Raw genomic sequence first — 19,332 nt, forward strand, 5'->3', positions numbered from 1 at the left:
TGTTTTGATTACTGTAGCTTTGTAGTATAGTCTGAAGTCAGGGAGTCTGATTCCTCCAGTTCCACTTTTTTCCCTCAAGACTGCTTTGGCTATTTGGGGTCTTTTGTGTCCCCATACAAATTTGAAGATGATTTGTTCTAGCTCCATAGAAAATGCCATTGGTAATTTGATAGGGATTACATTGAATCTGTAGATTGCTTTGGGTAGTATAGTCATTTTCACAATACTGATTCTTCCAATCCAAGAACATGGTATATCTCTCCATCTGTTGGTATCATCTTTAATTTCTTTCATCAGTGTCTTATAGTTTTCTGCATACAGGTTTTTGTTTCCCTAGGTAGGTTTATTCCTAGGTATTTTATTCTTTTTGTTGCAGTGGTAAATGGGAGTGTTTCCATAATTTATCTTTCAGATTTTCCATCATTAATGTACAGGAATGCAAGAGATTTCTGTGCATTAACTTTGTATTCTGCTACTTAACCAAATTCATTGATTAGCTCTAGTAGTTTTCTGGTAGCATCTTTTGGATTCTCTATGTATAGTATCACGTCATCTGCAAACAGTGACAGTTTTACTTCTTCTTTTCCAATTTGTATTCTTTTATTTCTTTTTCTTCTCTGACTGCCATGGCTAGGGCTTCCAAAACTATGTTGAATAATAGTGGTGAGAGTGGACATCCTTGTCTTGCTCCTGATCCTAGAGGAAATGCTTTCAGCTTTTCACTATTGAGAATGATGTTTGCTGTGGGCTTGTCGTATATGGCCTTTATTACGTTGAGGTAGGTTCCCTCTATGCCCACTTTCTGGAGAGTTTTTATCATAAATGGTGTTGAATCTTGTCGAAAACTTTTTCTGCATCTATTGAGATGATCATATGGTTTTCATCCTTCAATTTGTTAATACGGTGTATCACATTTATTAATTTGCATATATTGAATAATCCTTCAATTCCTGGGATAAATCCCACTTGATCATGGTGTATGATCCTTTTAATGTGCAGTTGGATTCTATTTGATAGTATTTTGTTGAGGATTTTTGCATCTATATTCATCAGTGATATTGACCTGTAGTTTTCTTTTTTTGTGATATCTTTGTCTTGTTTTGGTATCATGGTGATGGTGGCCTTGTAGAATGAGTTTGGGAGTGTTCCTTCCTCTGCTATATTTTGGAAGAGTTTGAGAAGGATAGGTGTTAGCTCTTCTCTAAATGTTTGATAGAGTTCGCCTGTGAAGCCATCTGGTCCTGCGCTTTTGTTTGTTGGAAGATTTTTAATCACAGTTTCAATTTCAGTGCTTGTGATTGGTCTGTTTATATTTTCTGTTTCTTCCTGGTTCAGTCTCAGAAGGTTGTGCCTTTCTAAGAATTTGTCCATTTCTTTCAGGTTGTCTATTTTATTGGCATATAGTTGCTTGTAGTAATCTCTCATGATCCTTTGTATTTCTGCAGTGTCAGTTGTTACTTCTCCTCTTTCATTTCTAATTCTATTGATTTGAGCCTTCTCCCTTTTTTTCTTGATGAGTGTGGCTAATGGGTTATCAATTTTGTTTATCTTCTCAAAGAACCAACTTTTAGTTTTATTGATCTTTGCTATTGTTTCATTCATTTCTTTTTCCTTTATTTCTGATCTGATCTTTATGATTTCTGTCCTGCTAAATTTGGGGGGTTTTTGTTCTTCTTTCTCTAATTGCTTTAGGTGTCAGTTAGGTTGTTTATTTGAGATGTTGCTTGTTTCTTGAGGTAGGATTGTATTGCTATAAACTTCCCTCTTAGAACTGCTTTTGCTGCAACCCATACATTTTGGGTCATTGTGTTTTCATTGTCATTTGTTTCTAGGTAATTTTTGATTTCCTGTTTGATTTCTTCAGTGATCTCTTGGTTATTTAGTAGCATATTGTTTAGCATCCCAGTGTTTGTATATTTTACAGTTTTATTCATGTAATTGATATCTAGTCTCATTGTTGTTGGAAAAGATACTTGATATGATTTCAATTTTCTTAAATTTACCAAGGCTTGATTCGTGACCCAAGGTGTGATCTATCCTGGAGAATGTTCCATGCACACTTGAGAAGAAAGTGTATTCTGTTGTTTTTGGATGGAATGTCCTAAAAATATCAGTTAGGTCCATCTTGTTTAATGTGTCATTTAATGCTTGTGTTTCCTTATTTATTTTCATTTTAGATGATCTGTCCATTGGTGAAAGTGGAGTGTTATTAAAGTCTCCTACTATGATTATGTCACTGTCAATTTCCCCTTTTATGGCTGTTAGCATTTTCCTTTTGTATTGAGGTACTCCTACGTTGGGTGCATAAATATTTACAATTCCTATATCTTCTTCTTGGATTGATCCCTTGATCATTATGTAGTGTCCTTCTTTGTCTCTTGTAATAGTCTTTATTTTAAAGTCTATTTTGTCTGATATGAGAATTACTACTCCAGTTTTCTTTTGATTTCCATTTGCATGGAATACGTTTTTCCATCCCCTCACTTGCAGTCTGTATGTGTCCCTATGTCTGAAATGGGTCTCTTGTAGACAGCATATATACAGGTCCTGTTTTTGTATCCATTCAGCCAGTCTATGTCTTTTGGTTGGAGCATTTAATCCATTTACATTTAAGGTAATTATCAATATGTATGTTCCCATTACCATTTTCTTAATTGTTTTGGGTTTGTTATTGTGGGTTTTTTCCTTCTCTTGTGTTTCCTGCCTAGAGAAGTTCCTTTAGCATTTATTGTAAACCTGGTTTGGTGGTGCTGAATTCTCTTAGCTTTTTCTTGTCTGTAAAAGTTTAAATTTCTCTGTTGAATCTGTATGAGATCCTTGCTGGGTAGAGTAATCTTGGTTGTAAGTTTTTCCCTTTCATCACTTTAAGTATGTCCTGCCACTCACTTCTGGCTTGTAGAGTTTCTGCTGAAAGATCAGCTGTTAACCTTATGGGGATTCCCTTGTATGTTATTGGTTGTTTTTCCCTTGCTGCTTTTAATATTTTTTCTTTGTATTTAATTTTTGATAGTTTGATTAATATGTGTCTTGGTGTGTTTCTCCTTGGATTTATCCTGTATGGGACTCTCTGCACTTCCTGGACTTGATTGACTATTTCCTTTCCCATATTAGGGAAGTTTTCAACTATAATCTCTTCAAATACTTTATCAGTCCCTCTCTTTTTCTCTTCTTCTAGGATCCCTATAATTCAAATGTTGGGGCATTTAATGTTGTCCCAGAAGTCTCTGAGACTGTCCTCAATTCTTTTCATTCTTTTTTCTTTATTCTGCTCTGTGGGAGTTATTTCCACTATTTTATCTTCTAGGTCACATATACGTTCTTCTGCCTCAGTTATTCTGCTATTGATTCCTTCTAGAGAATTTTTAATTTCATTTATTGTGTTGTTCCTCTCTGTTTGTTTGCTCTTTAGTTCTTCTAGGTCCTTGTTAAATGTTTCTTGTATTTTCTCCATTCTATTTCCAAGATTTTAGATCATCTTTACTATCATTACTCTGAATTCTTTTTCGGGTAGACTGCCTATTTCTTCTTCATTTGTTTGGCCTGGTGGGTTTTTACCTTGCTCCTTCATCTGCTGGGTATTTCTCTGTCTTTTCATTTTGCTTAACTTATTGTGTTTGGGGTCTCCTTTTTGCAGCCTGCAAGTTCGTAATTCCCGTTGTTTTTTGTGTATGCCCCCAGTGGGTAAGGTTGGTTCAGTGGGTTGTGTAGGCTTCCTTGTGGAGGGGACTGGTTGCCTGTGTTCTGGTGGATGAAGCTGGATCTTGTCTTTCTGGTGGGCAGGACCATGTCCAGTGGTGTGTTTTGGGATGTCTGTGAACTTATTATGATTTTAGGCAGCCTCTCTGCTAATGGGTGGGGTTGTGTTCCTGTCTTTCTAGTTGTTTGGCATGGGGTGTCCAGCACTGGAGCTTGCTGGTCATTGAGTGGAGCTGGGTCTTCACGTTGGGATGGAGATCTCTGGGTGAACTCTCGCCAATTGATATTACGTGGGGCCAGGAGGTCTCTGATGGTCCAATTTCCTGAACTCGGCTCTCCCACCTCAGCAGCACAGGCCTGACACCCAGCCAGAGCACCAAAACCCTGTCAGCCACACAGCTCAGAAGAAAAGGGAGAAAAAAAAGAAGGAAAGAAAAATAAAATAAAATAAAGTTTTTAAAATAAAAAATAATTAAAATAAACATATTTTTAAAGTAATTTTTTTAAAAAAAGAAGAGAGCAACCAAACTAATAAACAAATCCACCAGTGATAACAAGCGCCAAAAACCATACTAAGTTAAACATAAAAATCAGAAACTAGTCAGTCGCATACAGCAAACCCGAAGTCTACAGTTGCTCCCAAAGTCCACCACCGCAATTTGGGGATGACTCATTGTCTAATCAGGTATTCCACAGGTGCAGGGTACATCAAGTTGATTGTGAAGATTTCATCTGTTCCTGAGGCTGCACGGAGAAATTTCCCTTTCTCTTCTTTGTCCGCACAACTCCTGGGTTTCAGCTTTGGATTTGGCCCTGCCTCTGCATGTAGGTCACACTCTGGCATCTGTTCTTCACCCACACAGGAGGGGGTTAAAGGAGGGCTGATTAGGGGGCTCTGGCTCACCCAGGCCGGGGGAGAGAGGGGTCCAGAATGCGGCACGAGCCTGCGGCGGCAGAGGCCAGTGTGACATTGCAACAGCCTGAGGTGTGCCATGTGTTCTCCTGGGGAAGTTGTCCCTGGATCATGGGACCCTGGCAGTGGCGGGCTGCACAGGCTCCCGGGAGGGGAGGTGTGGATAGTGACCCGTGCTTGCACACAGGATTCTTGGTGGCTGCAGCAGCAGCCTTAGCATTTTATGCCTGTCTCTGGTGTCCGCGCTGATAGCCGTGGCTCACACCTGTCTCTGAAGCTCTTTTAGGCAGTGCTCTGAATCTCCTCTCCTCGTGCACCCCGAAACAACAGTCTCTTGACTCTTAGGAAGTTCCAGACTTTTTCCTGGACTCCCTCCTGGTTAGCTGTGGTGCACTAGCCCCCTTTTGGCTGTGTTCACGCAGCCAACCCCTGTCCTCTCCCTGGGATCTGACCTCCGAAGCCCGAGCCTCAGCTCCCAACCCCCACCTGTCCTGGAGGGTAAGCAGACAAACCTCTCAGGCTGGTGAGTGCTGGTTGGCCCCAATACTCTTTGCGGGAATCTCTCCGCTTTGCCCTCTGCAGCCCTATTGCTGTGCTCTCCTCCATGGCTCCAAAGCTTCCCCCAAGCCCACTCCCATTTCCACCAGTGAAGGGGCTTCCTAGTGTGTGGAAACTTTTCCTCCTTCACAGCTCCCTCCCAGAGGTGTAGGTCCCCTCCCTATTTTTTTGTCTCTGTTTTTTCTTTTTCCCTACCCAGCTACGTGGGGAGTTTCTTGTCTTTGGGGAAGTCTGAGGTCTTCTGCCAGCGTTCAGTAGGTGTTCTTTAGGAGTTGTTGCACATTTAGATGTATTTTTGATGTATTTGTGGGGAGGAAGGTGATCTCCATGTCTTACTCCTCTGCCATCTTGAAGGTCCTCTCAATGGTGGATGCCATTTAAAAATTTTTTGACATTTACTTTACAATGCACTTCAATTTATGTATATGTTCCAAGAGTTGAATTTAAGATTTTGACTTTATTTATTAAATTCAGTTTGTTACTTTTGTTTTTGAACCTTCTATCTCCTTAATAGCATTTTGTCTGTTTGATCTATTAATTACGAAGAAAGATATGTTGAAATTTCCAATGTCGGTGGTAGATATTTAAATTTCTTACTGTAGAACTAACAATTTTTGCTTTATATAGTTTTAGGCTACATTGTGAGGTGTAGAATTAGTATAACCTTCTGGTTAATTGAATCTTTATCACAATCCTATCTGATACTATCTAGCTTTTAACTGATAAATTTAGTCATTTATGTTTTTTATAACTATTAACATGTCTGTTTGTCCTGCTTTTACTATGTCTTTCTTTTTTCTTTTTCTTTTTTTTGATTAACTGATTGGTTGTGGGTTTTATTTTCTTGATAGTGATTTGGAAATTATACACTCTCTGGTTTTTTTAGTGGTTACTATTGAAATTTTAGCATACATACTTACTGTGACAAGACCTAAATTTAACCACCATCCCTAATTCCCTCTTAGACAAATCAAGAACCTTAGAAATTTCTAATGGTAATAATCCTGCATCTAGGTTGCATGCCAATTTTGAAAGTAGAGTATTTTAGCTCTCCTTTGAATTAGTTTTAAATTCACATATTATATGCTGTTGTTTTGTAGAGTCATATTTGTCCAGATTTACCTACCTGTTTGCCAGTGTGTTTGCTTGACAATTCTTCTTGCATCTAAGACCTCTTTTCTGGTGTCAATTTTCTTCTTCCTCCTGAAGTAATATGCTTTAGAAGTTCCTTTGGTTAAGTAAGGTCTATTGGTGGTAAACTCTGTTTTTGTTAATTTGAAAATTATTTTATTGCATTTTCATTCTTGAAAGAAATTTCAGGATACAGAATTCTAGATTGAGTTATAATGCCCCCACCCCCCAATATCCTCTGGCTTCTGTTAGTCCAATTGCCATCATCTGTCTTTTCTCTCTTGATGCTCTTAAGATCTCTGTCTTTGGCATTCTGATGCTTCTCTTCAAAACATCTAGGTGTGTCTGGGTTAGACAGAATGCCATGTTCTAAACCCATAAGTTCAGAATGTGGGTAGAGATGGAGAAGGTGTAGGAGAGAAGGTTAGAATGCCATGTTCTAAACCCATAAGTTCAGAATGTGGGTAGAGATGGAGAAGATGTAGGAGAGAAGGTTAAATAAGGATCAAGTCCTGAAGAGGGTAGTTAGTTTTTGTATTAAATTATAGATATTAATTACATTTTATGTGACTGACCTTTTTTCCACAAGACAAATATAGGGTATTAATTTAGTATTCTAGTTAACTTGGTTCAGATGGAGATTTTACAATGTGCATAAGGAAATATGGTATTCAAAAAGGGTATGTGTATAGAGAAAAATGTTTGAGGTTTGGGTTGGTAAATTGGAATATGGATGATACCTACTTGGGAAGATTTCTTAGAGGAGGTATTTCTTGATCTAAGATTTAATGAGATAGGCAGTGGGAAGAAAAGTGACATTCCTTGAGGGTAGTAATGCAGACAACCCTAAATGTGGGGCTAAGGAGGCTGTTGAACATTACAAAGAAGTCCCAGCCAGGGGACCTACTGTAGGAGATGTGATCTGCTCCCCCAGGTGGTGATTTTGTGCCCCTTCACTGGCATCCAGCAGACCTTCCCTTGCAGCAGCTGGCTGGATGAGAAGAAGACAGATGGGCTGATCGAGAGGCAGCTCTACGAGATGGTGTCTCTCAGGAAGAAGAGGCTGAAAAGTAGGTGGAGGGGCCCAGAGCCAGCAAAGGCCAGGATTGTCAAACCACTGGGTGCTCCTTCTTCTCAATTCTCCTCTGGAAAGGAAGGGAAAGGGTCCCCCAGGGACCTCAGTTCTCCAAGGTACAGACCACATAGAATTACAGACATGGCACCAAGGCTGATACTCCAGCAGCCCCAAATCGTTAAGCTGCTGTGATGGGCTAATTGTTAAACTGAATGGTTGCACACACTGCACTCTGAATGTACTGGCCATAGGGTGGGTGGAGTCAACTATTCCCCCTATTTAAAATATACTAATAGACTTTCACCATTAAAAGGAACATTAAGGCACACTCTCTCAAATAGCAAGGAATCCTTGGCTTCCCAAATTTAGTGTCTGTTATAATGGGTTTCTGAGGGTAGGACACACCTGTATACAACCTGCACTTCAGTCCTGATCACCTTTGATTTGCTTGTCTTCCCCACTGGTAGCTTGAAAATCTCTTCACTTTTGAAGTTAATGGTACAACTTGACCTGTCTCTGCAGAATTCCCATGGTCCCTGTGGGTCTGGACGACCGACTTGAAGAAAGCTGGTACCAACTCTCCTATCTTCATCCAGATTTACGGGCAGAAGGGGCGGACAGATGAGATTCTCCTGAATCCCAACAACAAGTGGTTCAAACCCGGAATAATTGAGAAATTTAGGGTAGGAAGAGGGACAGAGTGGGAGGGAAGAAAGAGAAAGGGGTGTAAGAAGCATTTGTCATGGGATTCTGGTTTCCTAAGCCAGGTTTGGATCAAGTTTGAAGACAAAAAGGTAAAATAGAGACCCTAGGCCCCTGCAAGGAATGCCACATTTAATGTACGGGCAATGTACTGATGGGGTGCAGTTTAGATCTGGCCCTTCATCTGAATCAAACAGTCCAGAACCAAGCATGGGAGAAGAAGCAAGTATGTAATGGCTTTGGACATTCAGGAGCCCGGTGACTTGGGGAATCATTGTGGAACAGAGACCCTGAGCACAGTTAGTGTCAAACCGCCCAGTGTGGACTGAATTAGAGAGTGAGGAACAAATTTAAAGGAAAGTATACATTTTGGAACATTTAAAAAGAAATTCAGCTTTAAATTTTCGGTATGTATATAAGCAGAGCAAGGCTTGTTTTGTCAACGGAAGTGCTGGTCTGACCTTTAGGTAAGAATAATTTGTAATTTGCAGCTCTCTTCTCAGAGCACCCCGTTGGCGCTTCTATTATACCTTCAGTTCATTGCTCTTTATGTATTTGTCTTCCCGGCTAGACTTGGAGCCCCTAGGGAAAGGGCATGACCACTGTATTGATCTTTTTGTCTGTTTCAGTGCCCAGCAGAGTCCTGGGGCTTGGGCCTGTGCTAATTTGCAGGGCTGCCATATGGATTTTGTAATTGAAAGCTTATTGCTTGGAAGATTTTATTTAGTCTGGATCCTACTGTGGGTCAGTTATTTTTGTTCAGTTTCACCAGCCCAGATTGAACCTTAGCTCTACGTGGCTGTCTCTCCCTCATGTGCCATTGGTTAAAAGAGCACAAGAAGATAGAATATATGAGGGTGGTTTGAAGCAAATCCACCCTTGATGCTGAAGAAACAGCTCAAAGTGGGTACCCTCCTGGCAGGGGGTCAGCTATGAGGGTAAACACATTTCACTTGGTTCTGTCCACTCAGGCCTTGTTATTTCTCACCATAGATTGAGCTCCCAGACCTCGGCAGGTTTTATAAGATTCGGGCGTGGCATGATAAAAGGAGTCCTGGTTCTGGATGGCATTTAGAAAGGGTGAGATGTACCATCTTGGGGGTTAGAAGGTGGTTGGGAGAGGAACCAAAATGGTCTCTTTCTAATGACCTTGTCTTGTTAGTTTGCCTTTATCTGTTGGGAGTGTGGGTGGGAAAGGGTTGTAGTGAGACCTAAATTTGGACACATGACACATGGACTTCCTGACGGGGACAGGACTTCCAAAGTAGACTAAGAAGTTGCTTTGGTTTCAGCAGACTTGCACTGTGCCCTAATCACCTGGCTGCTAGGCAACTGTGGGTCTCCAGGGGACCAGAGGGATAAATATTAATCTGGCACTCCATCTTCCACAAGAGTCATCCCTAGGGGACGGCCTTGTCCTCCTTGAGATGAACTAGCAGAACGGGAACCTCAAGGCATGGATGAATATCTCTGGTACACCACTTGCTCACTCCAGGACTTCATTCCAGATGACCCTGATGAACACCCTGACCAAGGACAAGTATAACTTCAACTGTAATCGCTGGCTGGATGCCAATGAGGATGACAATGAGATCGTTAGGGAAATGACTGCCGAGGGTCCAACAGTACGGAGGATAATGGGCAGTAAGTATTGACTGGCTCTCATCCTGGGGGAGGTAATGGAACTCTTACTTGGTGTGCCAATGGGTGTCTAGCCCATGAGCTGGTAGTCTTGTCCACTATGCATCATCAGGCTCCTTCTGAATGAGGAATGGGTTTAGAAGGTCCTAGACTCAAGACCGGCTTGTAGTAGCCATCTCCATGATGCTAAGGCTCTATGATGGGCATGGGTGAGAATGGGGAGATTTCTGGGTCTTCAGGTTGGCTATGAGGGGATGAGAAGAATCCACACTGAACAATATTTCTCCACACACTCCCTGAAATTAAAGGAAACATCCTCTTCAAATTATGCATAAGATGGTCCTCAAAAAGGAAGGCTGGATCTGGGCTCTTATAGCCACACTTGACTGCTCCCTTATGAATCCTCTATTTCTTTTTGCGGCTAGTAGAAGAGAGCTGAGCTTTTAAATAAATTTATTTATTTATTTTTGGCTGTGTTGGGTCTTCGTTTCTGTGCGAGGGCTTTCTCTAATTGTGGCAAGCGGGGACCACTCTTTATCGCGGTGCACGGGCCTCTCACTGTTGCGGCCTCTCTTGTTGTGGAGCACAGGCTCCAGACACGCAGGCTCAGTAGTTGTGGCTCACGGGCCCAGTTGCTCCGTGGCATGTGGGATCTTTCCAGACCAGGGCTCGAACCCACATCCCCTGCATTGGCAGGCAGATTCTCAACCACTGCGCCATCAGGGAAGCCCGAGAGCTGAGCTTTTAATCTGGAGTCTAGCATCCACATTCAAAGAGGGAAAAGGAGATCATTTTGCCTCTAGGTTATACCACCAGAGTGCTGGCAAATACACGGCATGTGTCCTATCCTTTACTCTTGGCAGACATTACTGAGTAATCACAGCATTCTCTCCCATTTAGTCTGAAATGAGCTTCATAGCCCTCAATATAGCACTGCAAGCAAACATTAGCAATTGATCAGAATTGGCACTTAATATAATTAGCCTATTTCCTATCCTTGTGGCTATGCTTAATTTTTTTTAAATAGTAGAATAACATTGCAAAATTACAAAAAGTAAATTACGATGTCATCGATAGTTCCAATAGTCCTTCTAAGTATTTTGATAGTGTCACGTCTCAGGCATTTGCGCACCCAGTAGAAGCTCTGTATATATATTTTTAAACAATTTGAACAGAGTTAAGTACACAAAAACATAGAAACCCCAAACAGCAAATATCTAAAAAGGGATCACCCTGTTAGTCTAATTAGGCAATGCTTGCAATTAGTACTATTTTATGATTCTTCTTCATTTTTAGTTAAAATGGACTATGGAATTAATTAAAATGGACTAATTAAAATGGACTATGGAATATTTGTGTTCAAAGGTCCTTAAAATAGATTGATGCAGATAAGGAAACTGAGGAAGTTCTTGCCCTGATTATACAGTTAGAGTGAGACCTAGAACAAGATCTCCTGCCTCCTAGGTCAGCAAATTATACTCTGCCTTTTCACATTCAGCAGTATTTTCTTTGGCAACAAGGCTGTCATCTCCCTGTAAATATGATAAATAACATATGATTCCTGCCCACCCCCCAGTTAGGACTCTATGTGACATGTATCCCACCAAGGCAGAAACACACCCGCTGTTACCTGATCTGCCCTCTTTATGTGCTAGAATTGAGCCTGCAGGTATGAACAATTGAGGAGATGGTCTTGGGATCTAACTGCTTTCTAAATCCTTCTAACCAGTTCTCATAATTTTAGCTCCTCACTCCTTATTTCCAAAGTTACCTGGTGCTGTCATTCCTGAGACTTTGCAACCTTACTTCTCAAATTTCACAGCTGATAGCTCTGATCAATTCTCTCTGGTCTGTTAAGTCAGGGGACCTCAAACTTCAGCATTGTCCCCTGAAGGGCTTCTTAAAACGCAGATTGCTGGGGCCCACCCACAGATTTTCTAATTCAGTAGGTCTGGGGTGGGGGGCTCAGGAATTTGTCCAACAAATTTCTAGGGGCTGTGAGTGCTCCTGCTGAGGACCCACTGTGCTAAGGCGCTGTGAAAAGCACACTTTTCTAGCTGTGCTCCAGCTTCTGAAATCTGGTTGCTGTTGTCTATATTCATCCCTTTCCCTGAGCCTCATTGGTGAACATTTTTTGTTTGGTTAAATCTTTAAAATCTTTTGTTTGGTTAAATCTTTAAAATAAAAAAAAATCTTTAAAATTTAAATCTTTAAATTACTCACTGTCAGGTATTTAAACTCACTATCATTTTAGTGAGTTTTGTTCAGAGAGAAAGCTGCCATTTTTACTTAAATGCCCAGGATGTTCTTTCACCTCCATCTCCTCCGTACCTTGACTGAAGCATGGCTCCCCTCCCCCCCAAACCCAGTTTTCCGTCCTCACAACTGTGGGGCTAGCGGGAGGGGCCATTCTCCTGACTCCCACTGCCCTTTCGGCCTTGAGCCTCACACCACCCACAATGTGGCCTCTGCCCCAGCTCATTTCCGTCTTCTGTTCACTCTGGACATGTTCCTCTTTTGCAAGGTGCCCCCTGGTCATTCTCTAGACCCCTCAACTCCTACCATTGTTCTAGGACAGTGAACTAGTCTGCTTGGGCTGCCATAACAAAATACCACAGACTGGGGGGCTGAAACAACATAAATTTATTTTCTCACAGTTCTGGAGGCTAGAAGCCCAAGATCAAGGTGTTGGCAGGTTGGCTTTCTCCTGAGACCTCTCTCCTTGCCTTGAAAATGACCATCTTCTCGCTGTGTCCTCACATGATCTTTCCCCTGTGTGTGTGCTCATGTCTATGTCCTAATCTCTTCTTATAAGGACACCAATCATATTGGATTAGGGCCCACACATACGACCTCATTTTACTTTATTTACTTCTTTAAAGATCCTACTTCCAAATACATTCTGAGGTACTGACGGGTTATGACTTCAACATATGGATTTGGTGGGGACACAACTCAGCCCATAACAGATAGTGTCTCTGAAAGTATGCTCAGGGTCCCATTTATATAAAAACTGCCTAGAGTGTTTGTTAAAATGAAGATCCCTGGGCCCAATCCCAGATATACTGACTAGGCTCTCTGAGGGCTATGCCTGGTAATCGGTATTTTTATCAAACACACCAAGTAATTTTTGCACATATCAAAACCTGAGAGCTTTTGTTCCGCTTCCATCAATGTCCATGTGGAAAACCCATTCATCCACATGCTGGTCCTCGTCCACTTTGCTCACCTCCACCTCCCTCCCATGCAACCAGCCACTCCTCAGTACCTCACTTGGGCTCATCCCACAAAGCTGCTCCTCTGAACTCTGACTCAGTCCCCACCTCTGACTCAGGCTCCTGCCCTCGCAGGCCTCTCATGACCTTGATGACACTCATACCACCCTTGAACTTGAACTCCATCCAGTTCCTTCCTCCCCACATTTCTCCTGCTCTGTCAAGGACTTGTGGGTGTGTGGAGGATGTATTTTAGGGACAAGAAATCATCCAGGGGAAAGAAAAAGTGGTCCTGAAATTGTGCAGGGTTCAGGTAGACTGTGGAGGAGGACATAAATTCAAGAAATACTCTGAAGGTGGAACAGGTAGGAGTTGAATGAATGCAGTAGACACAGTAGGGAGGTAAACTTCCTGCTGAGGAAGATGGGAGAAACTTTGTTCAGGCATTTGAGCTAGGTCTTGCATGGTGGGGATGTGATAGATAAGGAGAGATCACGGTGGGAGGGGCAGGAAGGAAGAGCATTTCTATAGGTTACATACAAAAACACCCTTGAAACATTTTAAACAGTGTATAAGATATGGGGCTATCATAGCTCTCTTTTGTTTTTGCCTTCTGTGATACTATTAAAGAACAACTGCAATTTAAAAAACTTCTCTAACGACTAGTATTGGATTGAAGTGAGATAAGCTGGGACCTGGCACCATTTACTGGAGTGCTTGAATCTCTAGCGACAGAATACAAAGCAACTATAAGGGACTAAATATAACTGCACACATAAATGCAGTTGGGGGCAATTATAAGATACAAGAAGACCACAAACCAACTGCCATTGCTGAGGTACCGGGAGCAAAAGCATAATCCCTGCACACAGCACCGCCAAGGGTGTGGACAGACACCTAAGCCGCCCCTCCAGCCTGACCCACCAATCCGCCCCCACCCTCACCCCATTTAAGGGACCAGCTTGCCCTCCTCAGAGAGCAAGCAAGGGCACCTGCTACTTGTTTTCACTCCCTTGTGCTCTGGCACGAGTCCCACTAAAGCCTTGCCTGGATTTCTCTTCTGGCCTCTTATCAATTTCTATTGATTAAAGACTTCAAGGACCCGGGTTAGTGACAGAAGGGCTGTCTGTCCTGGCTATAAGCGCAGTTTAATGCCTTCTGGGGGTCCTTGGCAGTACTTTGGAGCCCATATCAACTCGAATTTCTTTTCCCCAACTGTTCTTTCTGGCTCACATAAATTCCTCTTGTTCTTGGAACACTCCCATGTCCTCACTCACCTCTACAGGAACTCAAATCTCCTTTTCTGGTCTGGATGCTTCTTTGTAACAGTAAATAGAGCTGGTGGCAACATCTCACTTCCCCAGTTGGTACCAAGGTATACCAAGGTATAATGTGCAGGGCTTCCTGAAAATCCCTTCAGTGGAGAGTCTTGGACTCATGTAAAATGAGTAAATACCAATTTAAAACCAATTCTCTATGTTTGAAACTGTGTACTCCTAGTTTACTTAAAAAATAAGGGTCAGTCAAACAAGCAATTAACACCACATCTGAGAGCCAAGATGCCTTCTGGGGTGATTGCACTGATTAACACAGACCAGGAGACACAGACAAAACACTCACCAGCCCACAATTTATCTCCACCTTGCCTTTCCCTCAGGAGCTATGTGAGATAGTAAAACCAATGAGATCTGCATTCTCCACCGCATGTCCAGCAGAAGGGATTACATACCACTGATGAGCCAGCAAGAGACCACTGGTCTCAAGTGCTGAAAACTGTGGCTTCTTGCTAATCAGGCTGAGCTGTAATTTTAAAATTAAAGTACAAGAGGCTCTAGTACTTACCCATCTGTTTAAAGTCTTTCACTGCTGATGGCTAATATAATTATTTTTAATTGTCCACAGACTTCTTGCCAGGGAGGTGCTTAGAACCTCAGTGGCAGGTGGGCTGGGAGTGGCCCCTAGAGAGAATTGGGACCCCTGACAATGTCCAGCCAATAGGACCTTCGAGCTCCTGAGCAAAGGGGACTGGGATTCCCAGGCATAGAGATTTCTAAATTCCCTCATCAGCTTGCCTCTGGGAATGGCCTAATAGATACAGCCCAAAAAGGCAAAACCGACCTTCATCAAAAGTCAGAAGGAAGTGAGACTGGTGCCCTCCCTTCCCTTTTGTGCTTCCACGTTTCAGTGCTCACTCCAGTTAATGCTCTTTGTTCCTCTTACTGTTAACACAGCCTATCATTGGGAGCGTAACACAAAAGCATCAGCTTCATTGATGTGAAGGTTAAAAGTTTAAAACATTTATCTTTTGCATTTTAACAGAGTTGACCGGAGAGGCAGCAGTGGTTGAATTTCAGGTGCTGTCCCTCTGAAGAGGGAGGGACAGGAGACCCTTGGGGGCAGGACAGGAGACACTGTTGGGGGCAGGAGACCTTTCCCCACTCTTGACTTCAGTGGCTGCCTTTGCCAGCCCCACTCAGGCAGGTCCGTGGATAAGCAGTTATCCTTGACCTTTTCTTCTAACAAATGCTTTTGCTATAGACACTATATATTCAGACCCACATATTTAAAGGTCAAATTTAATTTTCAGATGTCTTCATATCTCCAAATAAAAATGGGTATATTACTGAAAAATTAAATTAAACTTACTGGTGATTTGTCTCATTCCTCATGTACTTTATCTTCATTTTAGATGGACCACCAATGAGTAGTGTCCGTTTTTTAAAACAGCTTTATTGAGGTATTCATTTTCCATACAATTCATTTATTTAAAGTATTCAGTGGCTTTTAGTATATTGATAGAATCATGTATCCTTGACCACTATCAAATTCCAGAGCATTTTCATTGCATACCCATACCCATTAGCAGTCACACCCATTCCCCCACCTCACTCCTTATCTCTGTACTTACCCATCTGTTTAAACCAATAATCTATTTTTTGTCTCTATAGATTTGCTTGTTCTGGACATTTCATATAAATGGAATCATTTAATATATGACTTTTTGTATCTGTTTCTTTCACTCAGCATAATGTTTTTAATGTCCATTCACCTTGTAGCATGCATCTGTATTTCATTTCTTTTAAATGCTGAATAATATTTCACTGTAAGGATATACCACATTCAACTGTTAATGGACATTTGGGTTATTTCTACTTTTTGGCTATTATGAATAATGTGGCTATGAATATTCATGTAAAGTTTTTTTGTGGACATATGTTTTCATTTCTCTTGGATATATACCTATGAGCTGAATTGCTGGCTGTATGGTAATTCTGTTTTGAGTTTTGAGAAACTATCATACGATTTTTCAAACAGCTGCACCATTTTGCATTTCCATCAGCAATGTATGAGAGTTCCAATTTCTCTACATCCTTGCCAACACTTGTTATTCTTCTTTATTATTCTCTTTTGCTATTGTTTTGGCTATTCTGGGTTCCCTGAAATTCCATATGTATTTTAGAGATGGCTTGTCAATTTCTACAAAGAAATCATTTAAGATCGTGATAGAGATTGCATTTTATCTGTAGATCAGTTTGGGAAGTATTGCCATCTTAACAATATTAAGTCTTCCAATCTGTGAACATCTTTAATTTCTTTCAACAGTTTTTTAGTTTGCAGAGCTTAAGTTTTTCACTTTTTTCTTTTTTATTGAGGTATAATTGACTTACAATGTTATATTTAGTTTCAGGTGTACAACATAATGATTCAATATTTGTATATATTGCAAAGTGATCACCACAGTAAGTCTAGTTAACATCCATCACAACACGTTGTTACATAACTTTTTTCTTGTGATGAGAACTTTTAAGATCTACTGTATTAGCAATTTCAAATATGCAATATGGTATTATTAACCATAGTTGCCATGCTGTACATTACATCTCCATGACTTATTAATTGGTTTTCACTTGTTTTTAAAAATTTATTCATAACTCTTTTATTCTTTTGTTTGTTTGTTTGTTTTTTGGTTTTTTTTTGTGGTACACGGGCCTCTCACTGTTGTGGCCTCTCCCATTGCGGAGCCCAGGCTCCGGACGTGCAGGCTCAGCGGCCATGGCTCACGGGCCCAGCCGCTCCGCGGCATGTGGGATCTTCCCAGACTGGGGCACGAACCTGTGTCCCCTGCATTGGCAGGCGGACTCTCAGCCACTGTGCCACCAGGGAAGCCCTATTTTATTCCTTTTGATGCTATTTTGAATGGAAATGTTTTCTTAATTTTTTTTTCAGATTGTTCATTGCAAGGTAATAGAAATACAGTTGATTTTGCTATATTGATCTTGTACTCCACAACTTTGCTGAACTCTTATTAGTTCTAATAGTTTTTAGTGAATTCCTTATGATTTTCAATATACAAGATCATGTCATCCATGAATAGAGATAGTTTTACTTCTTTCTAATCTGGATACCTCGTTGCCTTGGCTAAAACCTCCAATACCGTGTTGAAGAGAAGTGGTGGGAGCAGAGATCCTTGTCTTGTTCCTGATCTTAGGGGGAAAGCATCCACTCTTTCACCATTATATATGATGTCAGCTGTGGGTACTTCATAGATGACTTTTATGGGTTGATGAAGTTCCCTTTTATTCTTAGTTTGTTGATTTTTCATCATGAAAGAGTGTTGAATTTTGTCAAATGCTTTTTCTGAGTCTATTGAGATGATCATGTGATTTTTGTTTTTTATTCTATTAATATGATATATTACATTACTTGATTTTCAGAAATTTAACTTGTATCCCTGGGATAGATCCTACCTTGCCATGGTGTATAGTTCTTTTTTATGGGGCTGGATTTGTTTTGCTAATTTTTTTTTAGGGTTTTTGCATCTGTATTCATAACATTGGTCTATAGTTTTCTTTTCTTGTGGTATCTTTGTCTGGTTTTGGAGCAGGGATATGCTAGCCTCACAAAATGAGTTCAGAAGTATTTCCTTCTACTTTATTTGAGAAGAATTGGTATTAATTCTTCTTTACATGTTTGGTAAAATTCAATAGTGAAGACATCTAGGCCTGAGCTTTTCTTCATGTGTAGCTTTCTGAATTCTGATTCAATCTTTTACTTGTTATAAATTTATTCATATTATCTATTTCTTCTTGAGCCATCCTTTTACTCTCAACCTATTTGTGTCTGAATCTAAAGTGTGTCTCTTCCATATATCAGATAGTTAGATGCATTACTTATTCTGCCAATCTCTGTGTAATAAGGAGTATGACTTCTTTTTCATATTTGACTGCTGACAGCTTTCCAGTTACACTAGTAGTTTTCTGCCTCATGTCTGGGCAATTTGGTAAAAAAGCCTGGATGCTCCCTTCCTTCACACTTGTGGAAAGTTCAAGCCATACAAGGACCCATGTGAAGAAACTCTCACCCCTTAACCACCATAAAATGTCAAACCAGTCATCCCTCTCTGCTGTCTCCAGCCATTTTTGGACCTGCTTGAGGGCCTATCATGCTCTCCCCAGAACTGCTCATTATGTGAATAATCATTTTATATTCACTCTTGGTACATGCGTGGTATCATCAGCCTTGATAGCTGAGCAAATTTGGAGTAGGGAGACCCATCCTGTCTCTGCAGGATTACCACGATATTTTGCCTTTTGATTGAAATATTTAGTCCACTTACATTTAATGTAACTACTAATATGGCAGGATTTATGTCTGCCATTTTGCTATTTGCTTTCTATATATCTTGTCTTTTTTTGTTGTTTCTTTATTCTTCCTTCTTTTGTGGTAAATAGATATTTTCTAGAATACCATTTTAGTTCCCTTGTTTCTTTTAATATATATACATATACGTATATGTATATACAGTAAGAGTTATTTTCTTAGTAGGAAGAATTACACTTAGGGAATGATACCAGGGAATTACAATTAACATCTTAACTTATAACATTCTAGTTCAGATTAATACCAGCTTAATTTCAATAATATACAAAAACTCTGCTCCAGTGTAGGTTTGTTTCTTTTCACCTCCTTTGTGCTATATTGCCATACAGATTATATCTTTGTACATTATAAACCCACCAATGCAGTTTTATATTTATTGCTTTATGGAGTTGTCTTTTATATAAGATTTGAGAGGAAAAGAGTTACAAACAAAAATTAAAGTATACTGTCTATATATTTACCTAAGTCATTGCTTTTCCTGGTTCTCTTTATGTCTTTGGGTGTGTTCAAGTTACTGTTTAATGTCCAATGTGAAGGACTCCCTTTAATATTTCTTGTAGAGCAGGTCTGATGGTGATGAATTCTTTTAGTTTTTGTTTATCTGGGAATGCCTTAATATTCGCTTCATTTAAAAAAAGTAGACTTTTTAGAGCAGTTTTAGGTTCAGAGCAAAGTCCCTCTGCTTCACTGACTGCTGCTTTTCATCTGAGTTGCTAGCTTCTCCTGGGCTTGACCTCTAA

The 19,332-nt window shown here is 40.6% G+C and overlaps 1 protein-coding gene across 1 annotated transcript in view; it reads left to right on the plus strand.

The window, feature by feature from the left end:
- Positions 1–19,332, plus strand: part of LOXHD1 (lipoxygenase homology domains 1) — a 201,602-nt gene that overhangs the window by 58,056 nt on the left and 124,214 nt on the right. Inside the window, exons 9-12 of the mRNA XM_029227610.1 lie at positions 7,233–7,368; positions 7,896–8,056; positions 9,069–9,155; positions 9,584–9,719. Coding sequence (XP_029083443.1) covers positions 7,233–7,368; positions 7,896–8,056; positions 9,069–9,155; positions 9,584–9,719 — 520 coding nt within the window. The remainder of the gene's footprint in view (positions 1–7,232; positions 7,369–7,895; positions 8,057–9,068; positions 9,156–9,583; positions 9,720–19,332) is intronic.

Source organism: Monodon monoceros, unplaced genomic scaffold (genome assembly GCF_005190385.1).
Source record: "Monodon monoceros isolate NGI ecotype Baffin Bay Population unplaced genomic scaffold, NGI_Narwhal_1 Super_Scaffold_1, whole genome shotgun sequence".
NCBI lineage: Eukaryota > Metazoa > Chordata > Mammalia > Artiodactyla > Monodontidae > Monodon > Monodon monoceros.